At 38.4% G+C, this 13,514-nt stretch overlaps 1 protein-coding gene across 1 annotated transcript in view; it reads left to right on the top strand.

Moving 5' to 3' along the window:
• The first annotated feature begins 7,655 nt into the window (after positions 1-7,655).
• Positions 7,656-13,514, top strand: part of LOC106878143 (dynein axonemal heavy chain 3-like) — a 37,710-nt gene continuing 31,851 nt past the window's right edge. Inside the window, exon 1 of the mRNA XM_014927263.2 lies at positions 7,656-8,257. Within this exon, the coding sequence (XP_014782749.1) occupies positions 8,225-8,257 (33 nt within the window). The 5' untranslated portion in view covers positions 7,656-8,224. The remainder of the gene's footprint in view (positions 8,258-13,514) is intronic.

Genomic DNA, 13,514 nt, shown 5'->3' with positions numbered 1-13,514 from the left:
TTGGTTGCAGCCAGCACTGTTGCAACCAACCACTCTGGTTTAATATCTGGTGTAACTCTGGGAATTCGTATTTTCACACTTCTTCCTCTATAGCTTCTTAATATGTTGGTTGCATGCTTAGTTGCCTCTTCTATAGTGGCAAACCTCACCTCAACCGCACCGAACTTTCTTCCTCTGTTGATGTACGTGGCTTCATTGACAATTTCACCCAGGCACTCCTTGATTTCCTCTTCCGTCACCATTTCAATTTTACCGGTTTCGACAGCCTGTGTACGATACACTACTGTCCTCAGAATTTTATTTTCTTTAGTCTCTTTTGGGGGACACAATTTGTATGAGTCTCCCTCAACTTCTATCAAATTCCTGCTTCTGGTCACCTCCTCCATATCCAACTTGGTTTCTAGCGGCACTGGCTTCTTCACCGCAGTGGTTTTGGCGTAGCTCTCCATACTGGAAACACTACCACTTGCCATAGCTGGGGAAAATGCAGCAGCTCACGTGGAATGCAACCGTAATAATTCCACAAAAATCACAATTATTTACCGAGAAAGTTTTCGCAACGTAACACAACAGTATTCACAATAATTCACGGAGCCGTTATACCGCGAAGCACTTCGCCCGCCGTGCTAACGTTTCTGCCAGCTCACTGCCTTACCTCTCTTTCTGGCGACTTGGGTGAACTCTCCCTCATTCTCTGTTGGTTCTACTTCGCTTTTCTCTCTCGTCTCTGCTACATTTTTGTGCTCCGACGGTATTTCTTCCTCGTTGCTCGGTTCAACTGTGCGTTGGGGGCACCTCTTTTTCATGTGCACATTCTGTCCACATCCATAGCAAGTGAGGGGTCTCCCCTCCACTGTCACGTTTAGTTTTCTCTCATCCAGGAGTTCAATTACCTTTGGAATTTCGTTCATATAGGCCAGAGTTATCTGAACTAACAACTAGGCTGTATCCCCAAACAATCTAGTTTCTGCCTTCTTTTAGCTGATACAATGCTGCGTTCTTTTTTTTTTTTTGTAGTGGATAGGACTGACGCTGGTATCTATTCTTCCTTCATTTCCGGGGGAATCCTACCAACTCTTACTCTGGCTATTCTCCTACCCAAGTAAGTTGGCAGGAGTCTCCATTCCTCATTTCCAATAGGTACAGTAGAGTTCTTTATTGCTTCTTCTGTAGAGACGAATTTCACTTCCACTATTACAGAATTTCTTTCCACGAGTGTAAAAAGTTATTTTAAAGGACACCTCTATTACCATTCATTAAAGGCATTAACTCCTCGTATTTAACTACTTTTGGTAGTTCCTCAAATTCAATTTTTTCCTCCAATGGGTTCACATCATCTTTAAATCGTTCTTTCAATCTTTTATACCTTTCCTTGTCAATCATCACTCCATGATGTGCTCCGGGTAATGTTCAGCTGGCAATTTAGTCCTTATGGCACCTTTGAATTTCGTTATTTTTTGCTCTATGGCAGTACTTTTCAAATATGTTACTACATGTCACTTTTTCTTATTAGTATTTACTTGTTTACGCTCCGGACCTGGGCTGTCCGGGATATTCGTTTCCCTTGGTTCCTCCGTCTGTACATAACCATAATCGTCCACGATTATATCTTCCACTCTGTGTTGTGATACTTCTGCTAGTTTATCTGGCCAGTTCCTCTATTTTCCTTCATTCGTTTTTGGTTTTCTGTCGGAGAGCTCACCCGCTCTTTCCTCTTTCGCTTATTAACGACAATAAACATCTCCTCTTTGTTTTCCTTCATTTCTGGTCCCTCCTCTTCGGCGGGCTGTTCTTTGCGTTGTTGTTCCTCTACTTTACTTTCTTGCTGAGGGCACCTTGCTCTCATGTGCCCTTTTTGCTTACATAGAAAACATGCTACCACTCTTAGCGTAATGTCTTCTGGTAGAAGAATCTCTTCTACGATTCCGTGTAGGTCTTTTAACCCAACTGGAATCTCCATTTCTAGGCCATAGCCACACTTATTAACTTTCTTCGTTCTAGTTACTTTTAGGATCTTTGCATCTTCCTCCATTCCATGCATGACTGCTGCTACCAGCCATGCCTCTTCGATCTCGGGGCGGGGGGGGGGCACTCTGGCAACACGTTTGCCACAATACATCGACAGCAGTACCCACTCTTGTGTCCTTATCGGCTCAGTGGAGTGGTTAATAGCGTCCTCCTCGCTGGAGAACCTAACCTCCACTGTGACGTACTTCCTTCCACGTATATAGAAGGTGTTTAGTCTTTTCAAGTCACATAGACATTCCTTTATTGCCTCTATTGGGGTAATCTCTATTTTTTTGGTAGCAGTTGATAACGTCCTGTACACAACCGTTTTCCTTGCTACATCCTTCGTCACTTCTTCTGGTGGGGTCAGCTTTAAACTACCCCCTCCCCTTTTTAACAATTTGTTTCCTTCTTTCCATATTTTGTTCTCTATTTTTTATCTCGCGAACTTCAAGGCTGTTGGTCGTAATACCTTGTGTAAATGGGGAAAAAACAATTTTTGCAAACTAACAAAAACAACGACAGAAATTCAACAATTTGACAATTTCAGCCACACCCCCACCAATTGACCTTTAGGTCCTCGTTATCTTGAGGATTTTCGCCTCATCCTCCATACCGAGCATTATGGCTGCCACCAGCCATTCTTCTTTAATTTCGGGGGGCACTCTTCCAACTCTCACTCTAGCAACGCGTTTTCCACAGTACGTCAAAAGAAGTACCCATTCCGGTGTCCTTATCGGCTCCGTGGAGTGACTTATGGCATCTTCTTCGATGCCAAACCTTACTTCCACTGAGCTGTATTTCTTCCCACGTGTGTCGAATGTGATCAATCTTTTTACGTTTTCTAGGCATTCCTCTGTTACTTCCATCGGGGCAAACTCTATCTTGTACAGCGTCCTGTACACTACCGTCCTCTTCACTACGTTGTTTATCAGTTCTTCTGGAGGAGTCAGCTTTAGGCTGGCTCCTTCTTTTTTTTTAGCAATTTGCTTCTTTCCTTCCATTTTCTTGTCTCAATTTTTATTTCTTGTACTTCCAGAGTGTTGGCATTTATTCCTTGGGTCGTTGCCGCTGCGTAACTTTGTCCACTTCCCATCTCTCTTCCTTTCGCTACTACTCCCATAGATAAAGATAAGCAAATGCAAATAAAAGAGTGACGGAAATTCAACAATTTAACGAATCTTGGTTCACCCACGCGGGGAGACCTACAATAATATATAAATAACAGTGTGTAACAATTTACTTCACGTTTAAAGAAGCCAACACCCATCTGCGATTTTTTATTTTTTATCTCCAACTTTCTCTAACCTCTGCGCTGATTCTAGCGTGCTTTCGCTTTTATAATCCCAGATCACGTGGGAACAATCTGGAACATGATAGAACATTCTATGATATGGGGCGATATTTCAGCAAGCTGATTGGTTTATATTCTAGGTGTGATCTATATCTTAGCTACTAAAGCTGTCAGGTTTCGATTCCAAGATATAGATGAATGTCAACGGAAAATAGGAGAACCGCATTAATTCTCTCCCCCCGCCCCCACTGCAGAATCGTAAACTACGATGCTTAAAACCATCTAACCAACCGAAAAATTGAAAAAAATTATGTTTATTTTTAGAAATAATTTCAGACTCTATTCCATAAGCATACCTTAGAAAACTATTGTTTACCATATCTGTATGAATAACAAGTTCTTTTGAAGACCTTTCTGAATTTTTACCTTTTTTTTTTTAAATTTTAAACAAAAATAAATACAAAACAAAACCAACCCTTATTCCTTGCAAAACATTGTTTGAAAATACTGCATTTAATGCCTTCAATTTGCCATCCAATAACTGAGTTTAATTAGCTGGACGAGTTTAACGGAGTCGATTGAAAGGAATTAAATTATTACTAATTATTATAGGGCAATCTTTATATCAAACTTAACGTAGATGTTTGTTAGAACAGTGAATACTGCTTTAATCGCCTTGAGAGTTCCTGTCATGTTGACGTATTGTGAATTAAAGCACACACATACACACACAGAAACACATACCCATGCATACACACACACACACACATCGTTAGCCGACGAGGATCGTCAGCTATGGACGCCGGAACTGCCAGGTCATGTGATTTCGACGTACTACGTCTCTTCAGTGACGCATACCAGTCAAATCTCACTGCCACTAAACAGATTTTGTTTCGTTATTTTTAGTCATTTTATTGTATTCCACATTCTGCAAAAACTTGTAATTGGCATTTAAAACAAAACACAACTAAATGTTGTAACCCCTCTTCTTTCACCTTTAAAATGTTTGTTTTTGTTTTATTTTCGTTATTTTTCTTTCATACTTTTACCATAAGGTAAATGTTTTTTCTGTACGACATAGAAATTAAGAGAAAAACAAGAAATTTTGTTTAATTTTAGATGTAAATTATAAGCGTTCCAGAATATAATAAAATGACTAATTGTTTTTGTGGTAGTTGCTGTTTTAGGTGTGATGGTAGTGGCCGACGTTTAAAATACGTGGATTAAAATTTTTCTTTCTAAAAATTTAGATTACATGTGTTTCAGAAAATGAAAATAATAACAAGAGGGGGAGGGGGGAATTTATCAATGGTGATGGCTTTTGTGAAGGTTCAAAGGACGTTTAAAAATGTATGGATCAAAAACAAATTTAGAAAAGGCTTCTCCCATCACTTTGAAGTGCGTGGTGCAAAAGAAAAAAACTGAAAAATCCCTGCGAAAACGAAAAAGATCCAATTATGGGACGGTAAAAAACAAACAAAAAAATAAGAGGGAAAGCAAAAGGGAAAAAACAAATTCCGATACTCTCGCTTTTGCGGTTCTAAATTTAACTAGAAAAAGTGACAGGCTTAAATTGTTTTACACAAATTCGAAATATCTTCCAAAAGCGAAATAAAATATTGTAATGCATTCGAAATTAGAAGAAAAAAATAGAAAAGGAAAAGAAATAAGAATATCGTGATAGATTTTCAAGGAGTTTTCAGCACCCTGAATATACAGCGATAATCAGTGATTGTCTTAATGACGAATACGGGCGAGTAAAAACGAATCGTAAAAAGATACCTTTTACAAAACTGCGTCCATTGCATTTCCATAGATAACTATTCCTTGTGTGGAAAATTATTTGAGCAGAATCTCCACATCGTTTACTTGCACAACTCCTTTCTGCATCATTCAGCACAATGTTAGGTTTGAGAGTAGTTACTAATTAAAAGCGCTTAAACTTCTCGGCGTATGGCAATATCTTGTTTGGGTAGACAATGGTAATTTTCAAACGTGGACGTCCAACCCTGAAACCAACTATAATTCAGGACCATAAACGTGCCGCCCATTGATCGATTTGAATTTAGGGCCGTAAAATCAAGGACTAACCTTCCAAAGTGGAATCCCTGTATTGATTTCGATTCCCTTTGCTCCAGGATTGCTCATCTGTATAAATTTGTCCTTCAAATATGTACTTATATACTGCAGCCCCTGCCTTAGTATAATCCGGTACTACGACAACCTTTATGTTTCTGAACTAATTACATACCACCTAGCTTACCCATTGCACCTCATCTCTTTCAAGTCGCTGTCCCGTCCGTGAAACGATTATAGTTTCCTTCTACCAACGTTATTACCAAGACAGCCGCGGGATCTTTTCTGTTTGGCTGTTAATTTTCAATCTCTTCAATTCCTGCTCGAATTGATTTAATATTCGATGTAATGATATAGTTTTATAATAAGTCAATAAATAAAGAGTTATTAGCTTTTCAAGTTTGCAATTTTTTTTGTAATTTTAGCCATTCGTAAGCCACAGACACATTCATGCCTGTTTCCATAGTAACAAGCCAAGCATGAGAACTTTTTGTCTGCGAGAAACCATGTGTTGACAAATATATTCCACTCATTGAAGTGGTCGTCAGATGTGTTAAAAATAACAACCAAATAGGCCTTAAATCATGCACCAAAAAAGTTTTTGTTTTATTTTTGGATAACCGCATGAATTCCTGTGTGTAGAATACAAATTCGCAAAAATTTTCTGAAAATTCTAAGAAATAAAAAGTTATGCGTAAAGGCGTGCGTAAAGCAGAATTTCATTTGTTTACAGTTGACAACTCGTGCTGTCACGCACAGAATGAGTTTCCAAATCCTGTTTTCTGATAGGGAGAAAATTATAAAACTTTAAACTATAACTTTTTGAAAAAAGTTTTTTCTGGAAAAAGTGAAAAAGTGTCTCCTGAGATTCAGCTTGGAAAACTACATTAATGTACCAAATCTTAAAATTTTGAATAAACTCTGAATTTTCGAAAATTGGCAGCCAAATTGAAAAGATCCCAGCCCCCACCAAGCAGATCTATGATCATAATCATGCAAACCTTGAGTATTCCATCTGTTTGTAGACATATCAGTGACTACATTATCCATGCACCTTAAGATAGTGGGTTATGATTTGAAAGGGATTTAGCTACTACTTCTGTAGATCGAATGACAGCATAGACACTCCGTCTCTTGTTACTTTTGAGACACCAGTTAATTTCTGGAAGCTCAGACTGATTACCAATGCCTTGGTGTCATTAATCTGACAAAACTTCCACTTTGTCCTTCTTTCAAGTTTACTCTGTGGCGTATTATGAAATAGTCATAATTCGTATTCGTAACATATCAATACCTTACCATATTAAAAAAAGATGACCTCAATGGCATTTGAAGAAATTCTACTATCGACATAAGGATTGAAATTTTTAGGGGAGGGGGACAATCAATTAGATCGACCCTCATACTCAACGGGCACTTTTTTCTTTTCGTTCCCGAAAGGATGAAAAGTAAAGTCGACCTTGGCGGAATTTGAACTCAGAACGTAAAGACAGACGAAATATCACAAAGCATTTCGCCCGGCGTGCTAACGTTTCTACCAGCTCGCCGCCTTGTTACTGCCTTTAATAATCTTTTCTACTCTAGGTACAAGGCCCGAAATTTTGGGGGAAGGTGCCGGTCGATTACATCGACCCCAGTACACAACTGTTACTTAATTTATCGACCTTGAAAGGATGAAAGGCAAAGTCGACCGCGGCCGAATTTGAACTCAGAACGTAAGGATGGACGAAATGCCGCTAAGCATTTTGCCCGACTTGCTAACGATTCTGCCCGCTTGCGCCTTGTTACTGCCTTCAATAATGCAATACGTATTTCCAGGCACCTGCATTATCATTGATTGCTACAGTTTAACACTATGTTGATCCCAGCGGTGCAGCAACAGATAGTCACAATAGAATGCATGTGGAGCAGGATTAAAGAAATATATCGCACCATTCGTGAAACATCTACAGAAATTCCGAAATTTTTTGGAATTCGAGGTTTCTATGCTATAATTTGGTTTTCTGATTACATCATTTTTTGCTTTCAGATAAAATATTTATAAATCGTTCTAACTTCACATGTGTAAATAAATCCTAATAATTTTAACTTCACAATAAATCACTCGCAGTGACATATTTAATGTATGTCTTGCTTGGGGCATTCATTGAGGTTGTCGTTCCCCGCCCCCTGTACAGGCTTATCCAGCAGACCCGAAAGAGCCGTTCCCATCGCCACTCCCACGCTCTGTTAGCTACGTTACTAATCACTCGGAACTTTCGCAATAAATCATCCGGATTTTCATTGCCGATTAGTACCGATTTGATTCAATTTCAGTTTCTGATGTCCCACACATGGTTGCCATGTAGAGTCTTTAATATCCACAAAAAAGACAGGATGGCCACAGCTATAATGCATTTGTTTGTCTACTGGAAGTCAGAGTTGACATGATGCCGAAACATGGAGTGTGTTAATTACGACATACTGACATAGTCGTTTTAGCTGCTTTTCCTACTCAATAGATTTTGACTTATTGCTGCTATCAACATATCTCGAAACACTGAAAAAAAAAATTGAAATGAGAGGAAAAGGTCAACAGTTTAGCCACGAGATTTGGTCAATCAAAACCTAAACACTATTTGACGAAATAGAAAAGACTATCAAATATGGCTGCTAGTTCTGCTACCATAGACCTTCGTGAAATTCTTTTCGAACGCTATTATAATGTTATGTTGTCATTATGAAAAGACGTTGTGTATCTAAAGTAAACAAACCAATAGAAAATTTCCTATTGGAAAGTTAAAGAAGGATAAAAATAGGCTTCGAAATCAAAACTGTATTTTCAATTGTCTTCTGGTTAATGTTGTTATGGATGTTGATACAGAGAAAACTGAGTGGGAAGTATGTCTTCATATTCGATAGTTTTTCTATTTTTCTTATATAAATTTTTACATTTATAGTGAGCTGATTCGCCGCCACAACTTATTGGCGAAAACCTTTGTTCTGTTATAGTCTACTGTCTTCAATGAGTTTTATTCTTCGAAAAATTGGGACAATAAAACCCAATGAATAAAAGACTTACTTTGCTAAGAATTGCATTAAAAAAAAAAAACCCAAGCATTTTTCCACGATCTGTATTGATTATAACGCAGCCTTTGACTTTGTCTGCGATGGCGAGGTTACATCAGTTTCGCTCTTGTGAAACGGGTTACTTAGAGAATAAATTTTTTTTTTCTTTTTCTGCATCAACCTTCGTCGCTGTAAAAAAAAAAAAAAGAAGAAAAAAATGAAACAAGGGAAGAAAAAAAATATCAATGTGCGTGTGTGCTAACGTGTTTTTTTTTCGTTCTGCTTCGTCTCTTTTCTTTTTTGTTTTTAGTTGGTTCTGGGTCTTTTTTTTTTTCCTTCGTGTGACTTCTTGTTTACAGCATTTCAACTACTTTTCACCTTTGATACGAACTGGTATTTTATCATCCTGTGTTTGGACTTTCTCATAGACTGTTTTCTATGCTTGTGTTCACATACACTTTGTTTATTTGACGGTCTTACGCAAAATGACTGGTGGGAGGCTCTGTAGCGTACTTCTATCTATCTCTTTTTCTCTGTGTCCATGATTTGGTATCAAAGAAAATGACAGCTATAGCTCTTTTTCTTTTTTTCTCGAAGGTTGAATGTTCGCGTCTCGGGGTCCGCGAGCTTAGACAGATGAATTTGGTGTTGGTGGAAAAGCTCCGTTTTCCCTTTCACCATTGCGAAAACGAGCGCTAGTTAAATCTTGGCTGCTAATGTCCTTGTGTCGGGGGGTCACTAATTGTAAGAGGTAAAATTGGTTGGCACTGGAAGGGTGCCACACAATTCCTTACATAAATGTTAGAGGAAAAATATCGGAACAAGAAAACAATCCTTTTATTTTGTATGTACAAAAATTTACACCTTGGGACAATGAGTAGCCAGGTCTGGTGTGGAAGCAGCAAAATTGGAGTTAATCATATTTTGTGAAGGCATTCTTCACAATCCAGCTATACCGAGCTGGTCAAACATCGATCAGTAGGAGAGCTGCTGAGGACACGTCTGCATAGTTCAGCGGCTGCATCTCGAATCTGAGATACAAGAGAATCTGCTGCTGCTAGTTTTCTGCGCATGCGCATCAGGGACCTTTCGGCAGGCCTTCCAGAAGGTTCCATGCGTGCTGGAGACCCTCAAAATTACGCCACTACAATCTCAACCAGCTCCCATTGTTTGCTTTCATTTTTTGTTTCTTTAATGGAACATGATCGGGATCTTTTCAATCTCAGTCACAGATTTTTTAATTAAACAGTTTGAAACTTCGGATACTGGTTGAATGTGTCACGTAGAACACGGTTTACTCTAAACGTTTTTGACAAAATGTTGTATTTTAGAAGTTTAGTGTTAAATTTGTCGTATTTGGGTAATTTTAACCAATCAATGACGTGCATTCAGCTGAAGAAAGTTACTGCTGTTTGCGAAAGTAATGGAAGAGCAACAACATCCGGGTCATCTGTTTTGGACGCTGCATACATATATGTACATAAACACACAGACACAGGTATACGTACACACACACACACACAACTTTTAGAACACTGAGGGAAGGGAGGTGGGTGTGATGAATACATAGCTTTAAGGAGAGAGGGGGGATTGTGAAGTTGCCGACAGTTGTTCATGCTGTCCATCACACACACACACACGCACAGAAGTTCAAATTACATACCCGGCAACTTGTATGGCCCAGCAACTATCTGTTTTCCTTTCATTGATGATTAAGCTGGGTTACTGACACCCACTTTTCTCACCACATCCTTCCAACATTTCTCATACTCTCTCTGCAGCAGGGTCTTCTTCTCCAACCTCATCTTGCTCTTCAGATGGTATCTGAAGTAGGTTATCAAACTCAGGCCAGAGACGAAGGAACCCTGTCATGAAACCTTCCATTCTACACACTCTTTCAATACTGCCACCGTACAGTGAAAACAAGCCTCACCTTCCTTTGAGAGTCCAGTTGGCGGGTACCATCTTTATTATCTGACTGCTAGAGATAACAGGAATTTGCTCCAGCTCGCAATATATAGAAAACTAAGCCACTGATCTTGCAACAAACAAAGTAGTTAGTTAGAAAATCTCAGTCTTCATATAAGTTACCCTGAAAAAGTGGGGCAGTGCCTACCACATTTTTAGGCCTGTCCAGATTGATGTAGTTAATGTCTATAGGAGCAAAGTAAAAAAAAAAAAAACATGAGCAGTGAGGAAATTCCAGTAGGTATAATTTCCTGGAAGAAAGGACTGAACCAAGTGCTTTAGTGTAAGGCAGTGGTTCTCAACCATTTTTTTTTTTTTTGTCTGTGAACCCTTTTGATTACTATTTTATTCTGGTGAGTGAGTCTTCAATCAGTTAAACATTCTTTTGCATGTGGTCTAGGCTATTTATGTATGTATCAATAAACTATCAAGGCTAAAGCATTTCATTCTTCAAAATGGGAAGCCTACACTGTGGGATACAGTTTTGGCAATGTTATACAATTGTGCCATGTAAAAAGCACTCAGTCCACTCTGCTGGGTGGCTGGTGTTAGGAAAGGCATCCAGCTATAAAAACCCTGCCAAAATAGACACAGAAGTCTGGTCCAAGCTCATGCTTGGCCAGCTCCTGTCAAACCATCCAACCCATGCCAACATGGAAGGCGGATGTTAAACGGTGATGATGTAAGGCTCCCATGAGAAGTCTTCAGAGATTGTAAGTTGTGGTAACTTTAAGGGCCTCAGTTATGTGTTGTTGGTATGTAGAGATGGTATGGTATAAAACTATATTTTTAGGTCCAGCCTCTTACATTTATCCTACAATGTCATTCTAAAAATAATCATATCATCAAAATCTTAACATGACAAGTTAAAGCACGATGAATTCAAAACAATGAATATAAATAAGCATTACAATTGACAGATTAATCTGAATGCTAAAAGATTGTCTTTGATTATGGAGGCAGTTCCTGTCTGGTGTGAGGTTCAAGGTTGTGCGTAAAAAGTTCCAGAGTGAAGTGATATGTTGTATGATCTAAACAGAACTGTATGGTTAGGAATAACAACCAGCAGATCATCAATGTGTGAGAAAAAATTTGTGAGAGACACACAACTGAATCTTAAGGTAGATCAGAAATGACAAATGTAAGTGAGAAAAATCTTCATTGACATGTATTGTGATGTAGTGTTCTGACAAGGAAGTCTTGATTCAATAGAGGAGATGAATTGGGTCTGTATGCATGCAACTTAGGCAGAAGGTCCTTATGCCAAACATTGCCAAAGACTTTGCTGGTGTTATTGACAACAATATTGCTTTTACTGAAGATGTCACCCTAATAATGAGGGTAATAAACTTGTGGCACCCCCCAAGCCTGTGTGGTGAGTACGGTGATATTTGGATATCCTACAGAATGAGAAACAAGACCTGTCAAATGGTAGATGAACTCAAAAAAATCAATGACTATCCAATTACATGAGATATATAAAAATGTACCATTGTATAATTATAAGCAGGGCAAATTTTTGCATTTCTCTGCAGGCTGAAAAAAAATAATGAGCAGCCTCAATCTATTTTCAAACTTTATTGGGATCTCATCATAAACATCCACATCATTCTAAAAATCTCCAGAGAAACAAGTAGCCAAACTGTTTATATACTCAACAAATGCAGCAGTTACTCTATGAAGGAGTCCCTAATTTGCATACCAAAAGTGTTTAACACTCTATAAGTATCAGTGGCCTGTCAACGGGGATCTTAGTCCACACAGTATCAAGGTATGATATAATATATATGTAACATATGGTGTAATTATAAACAGGGAAAATTTTAGCCATTTCTCTACAGATTGAAAAAATGATGAACATGCATTTATGTATTTGTTTTGCAAGATTCTTAATGTGAAATCGTGTGTTGAAACAAATATTGTTATATTTCGCGATGGTCAATTTTTTTTTTTTTGCGCTGAGGTAGATCTGGCCACCCCTGTTAACGGGGACAAAATCTGGATTCAAAATGATGAATGATGATGAGTGGTGAGGTCAATGTAATCGACTTATTCCAACTTTTCTTTTCATTCATTTATTATTAATGATTTGTAGGTACGTGGTATTTTGTTATGCAACCATAATATACTATAAAGTTTATTAAATGTCTTTATCAGTCAATACCACATTCTACTGCATTAGCAGTGCTTATTACAATATTTTATTAAGATTATTTCTACTAATTTTAGCAAAAATCAGTGGTGGCTATAATTTCTATAGAATCATCATCATCATCATCATCATCATCATCGTCGTCGTTTAACGTCTGCTTTCTATGCTGGCATGGGTTGGACAGTTTGACAGAGGACTGGCAAGCCAGATGGCTGCATCAGGCACCAATCTGATCTGGCAGAGTTTCTACAGCTGGATGCCCTTCCTAATGCCAACCACTCTGAGAGTGTAGTGGGTGCTTTTACGTGCCTCTGGCACGAGAGTCAGTCAGGCGGTACTGGCAACGGCCATGCTCAAATGGTGTTTTTTACATGCCACCTGCACAGGAGCCAGTCCAGCGACACTGGCAATGACCTCACTTGAATGTTGTTTTTCATGTGCCACTGGCACAAGTGTCAGTAAGGTGGCACTGGTAATGATCATGCTCGAATGGTGCTTTCTGTAGAAATAACCTTAACAAAATCATTTATTATTGTTCTTATTTTAGTGTCCTTTGTTTGGAAATCTTTCATTGCACATCCTGTGATCTCTTCGGTGACTCTCCATTCTACATCTATCCTCCCTGAAGGAGTGTGTTTATTTGGAAAGAATAAAAGAAAAAATGACCATCCCAAAATATAACAATATATATATATATATATATGTTGTTATATGCGGGAACATTTTTATAAACAAACTTTATAAGTGCCAAGTGTGTTGGTATTTTACAGACAAAAACGTAAATTTTGAACACAGTAGGCTGTGAAAACAGCCAAGAAAGATTGGGTATTTTTCCCTTAGAAGATGGGAAAAAAGTTGTCAGCAGATGGCAATGGAGAATTGAACCCCATACTTCACAGATACTGGCTACCATTAAGCTAAGTGGCCCCTGGCTACAATTATCATCAATGCTAAGTAATATATATAGAT

The sequence above is a fragment of the Octopus bimaculoides genome, chromosome 7, assembly GCF_001194135.2.
Source record: "Octopus bimaculoides isolate UCB-OBI-ISO-001 chromosome 7, ASM119413v2, whole genome shotgun sequence".
In the NCBI taxonomy this organism is placed as follows: Eukaryota; Metazoa; Mollusca; class Cephalopoda; order Octopoda; family Octopodidae; genus Octopus; species Octopus bimaculoides.
The sequence above is the reverse complement of the archived record's forward strand: the minus strand, read 5'-3'. Positions and strand labels throughout refer to the sequence as shown.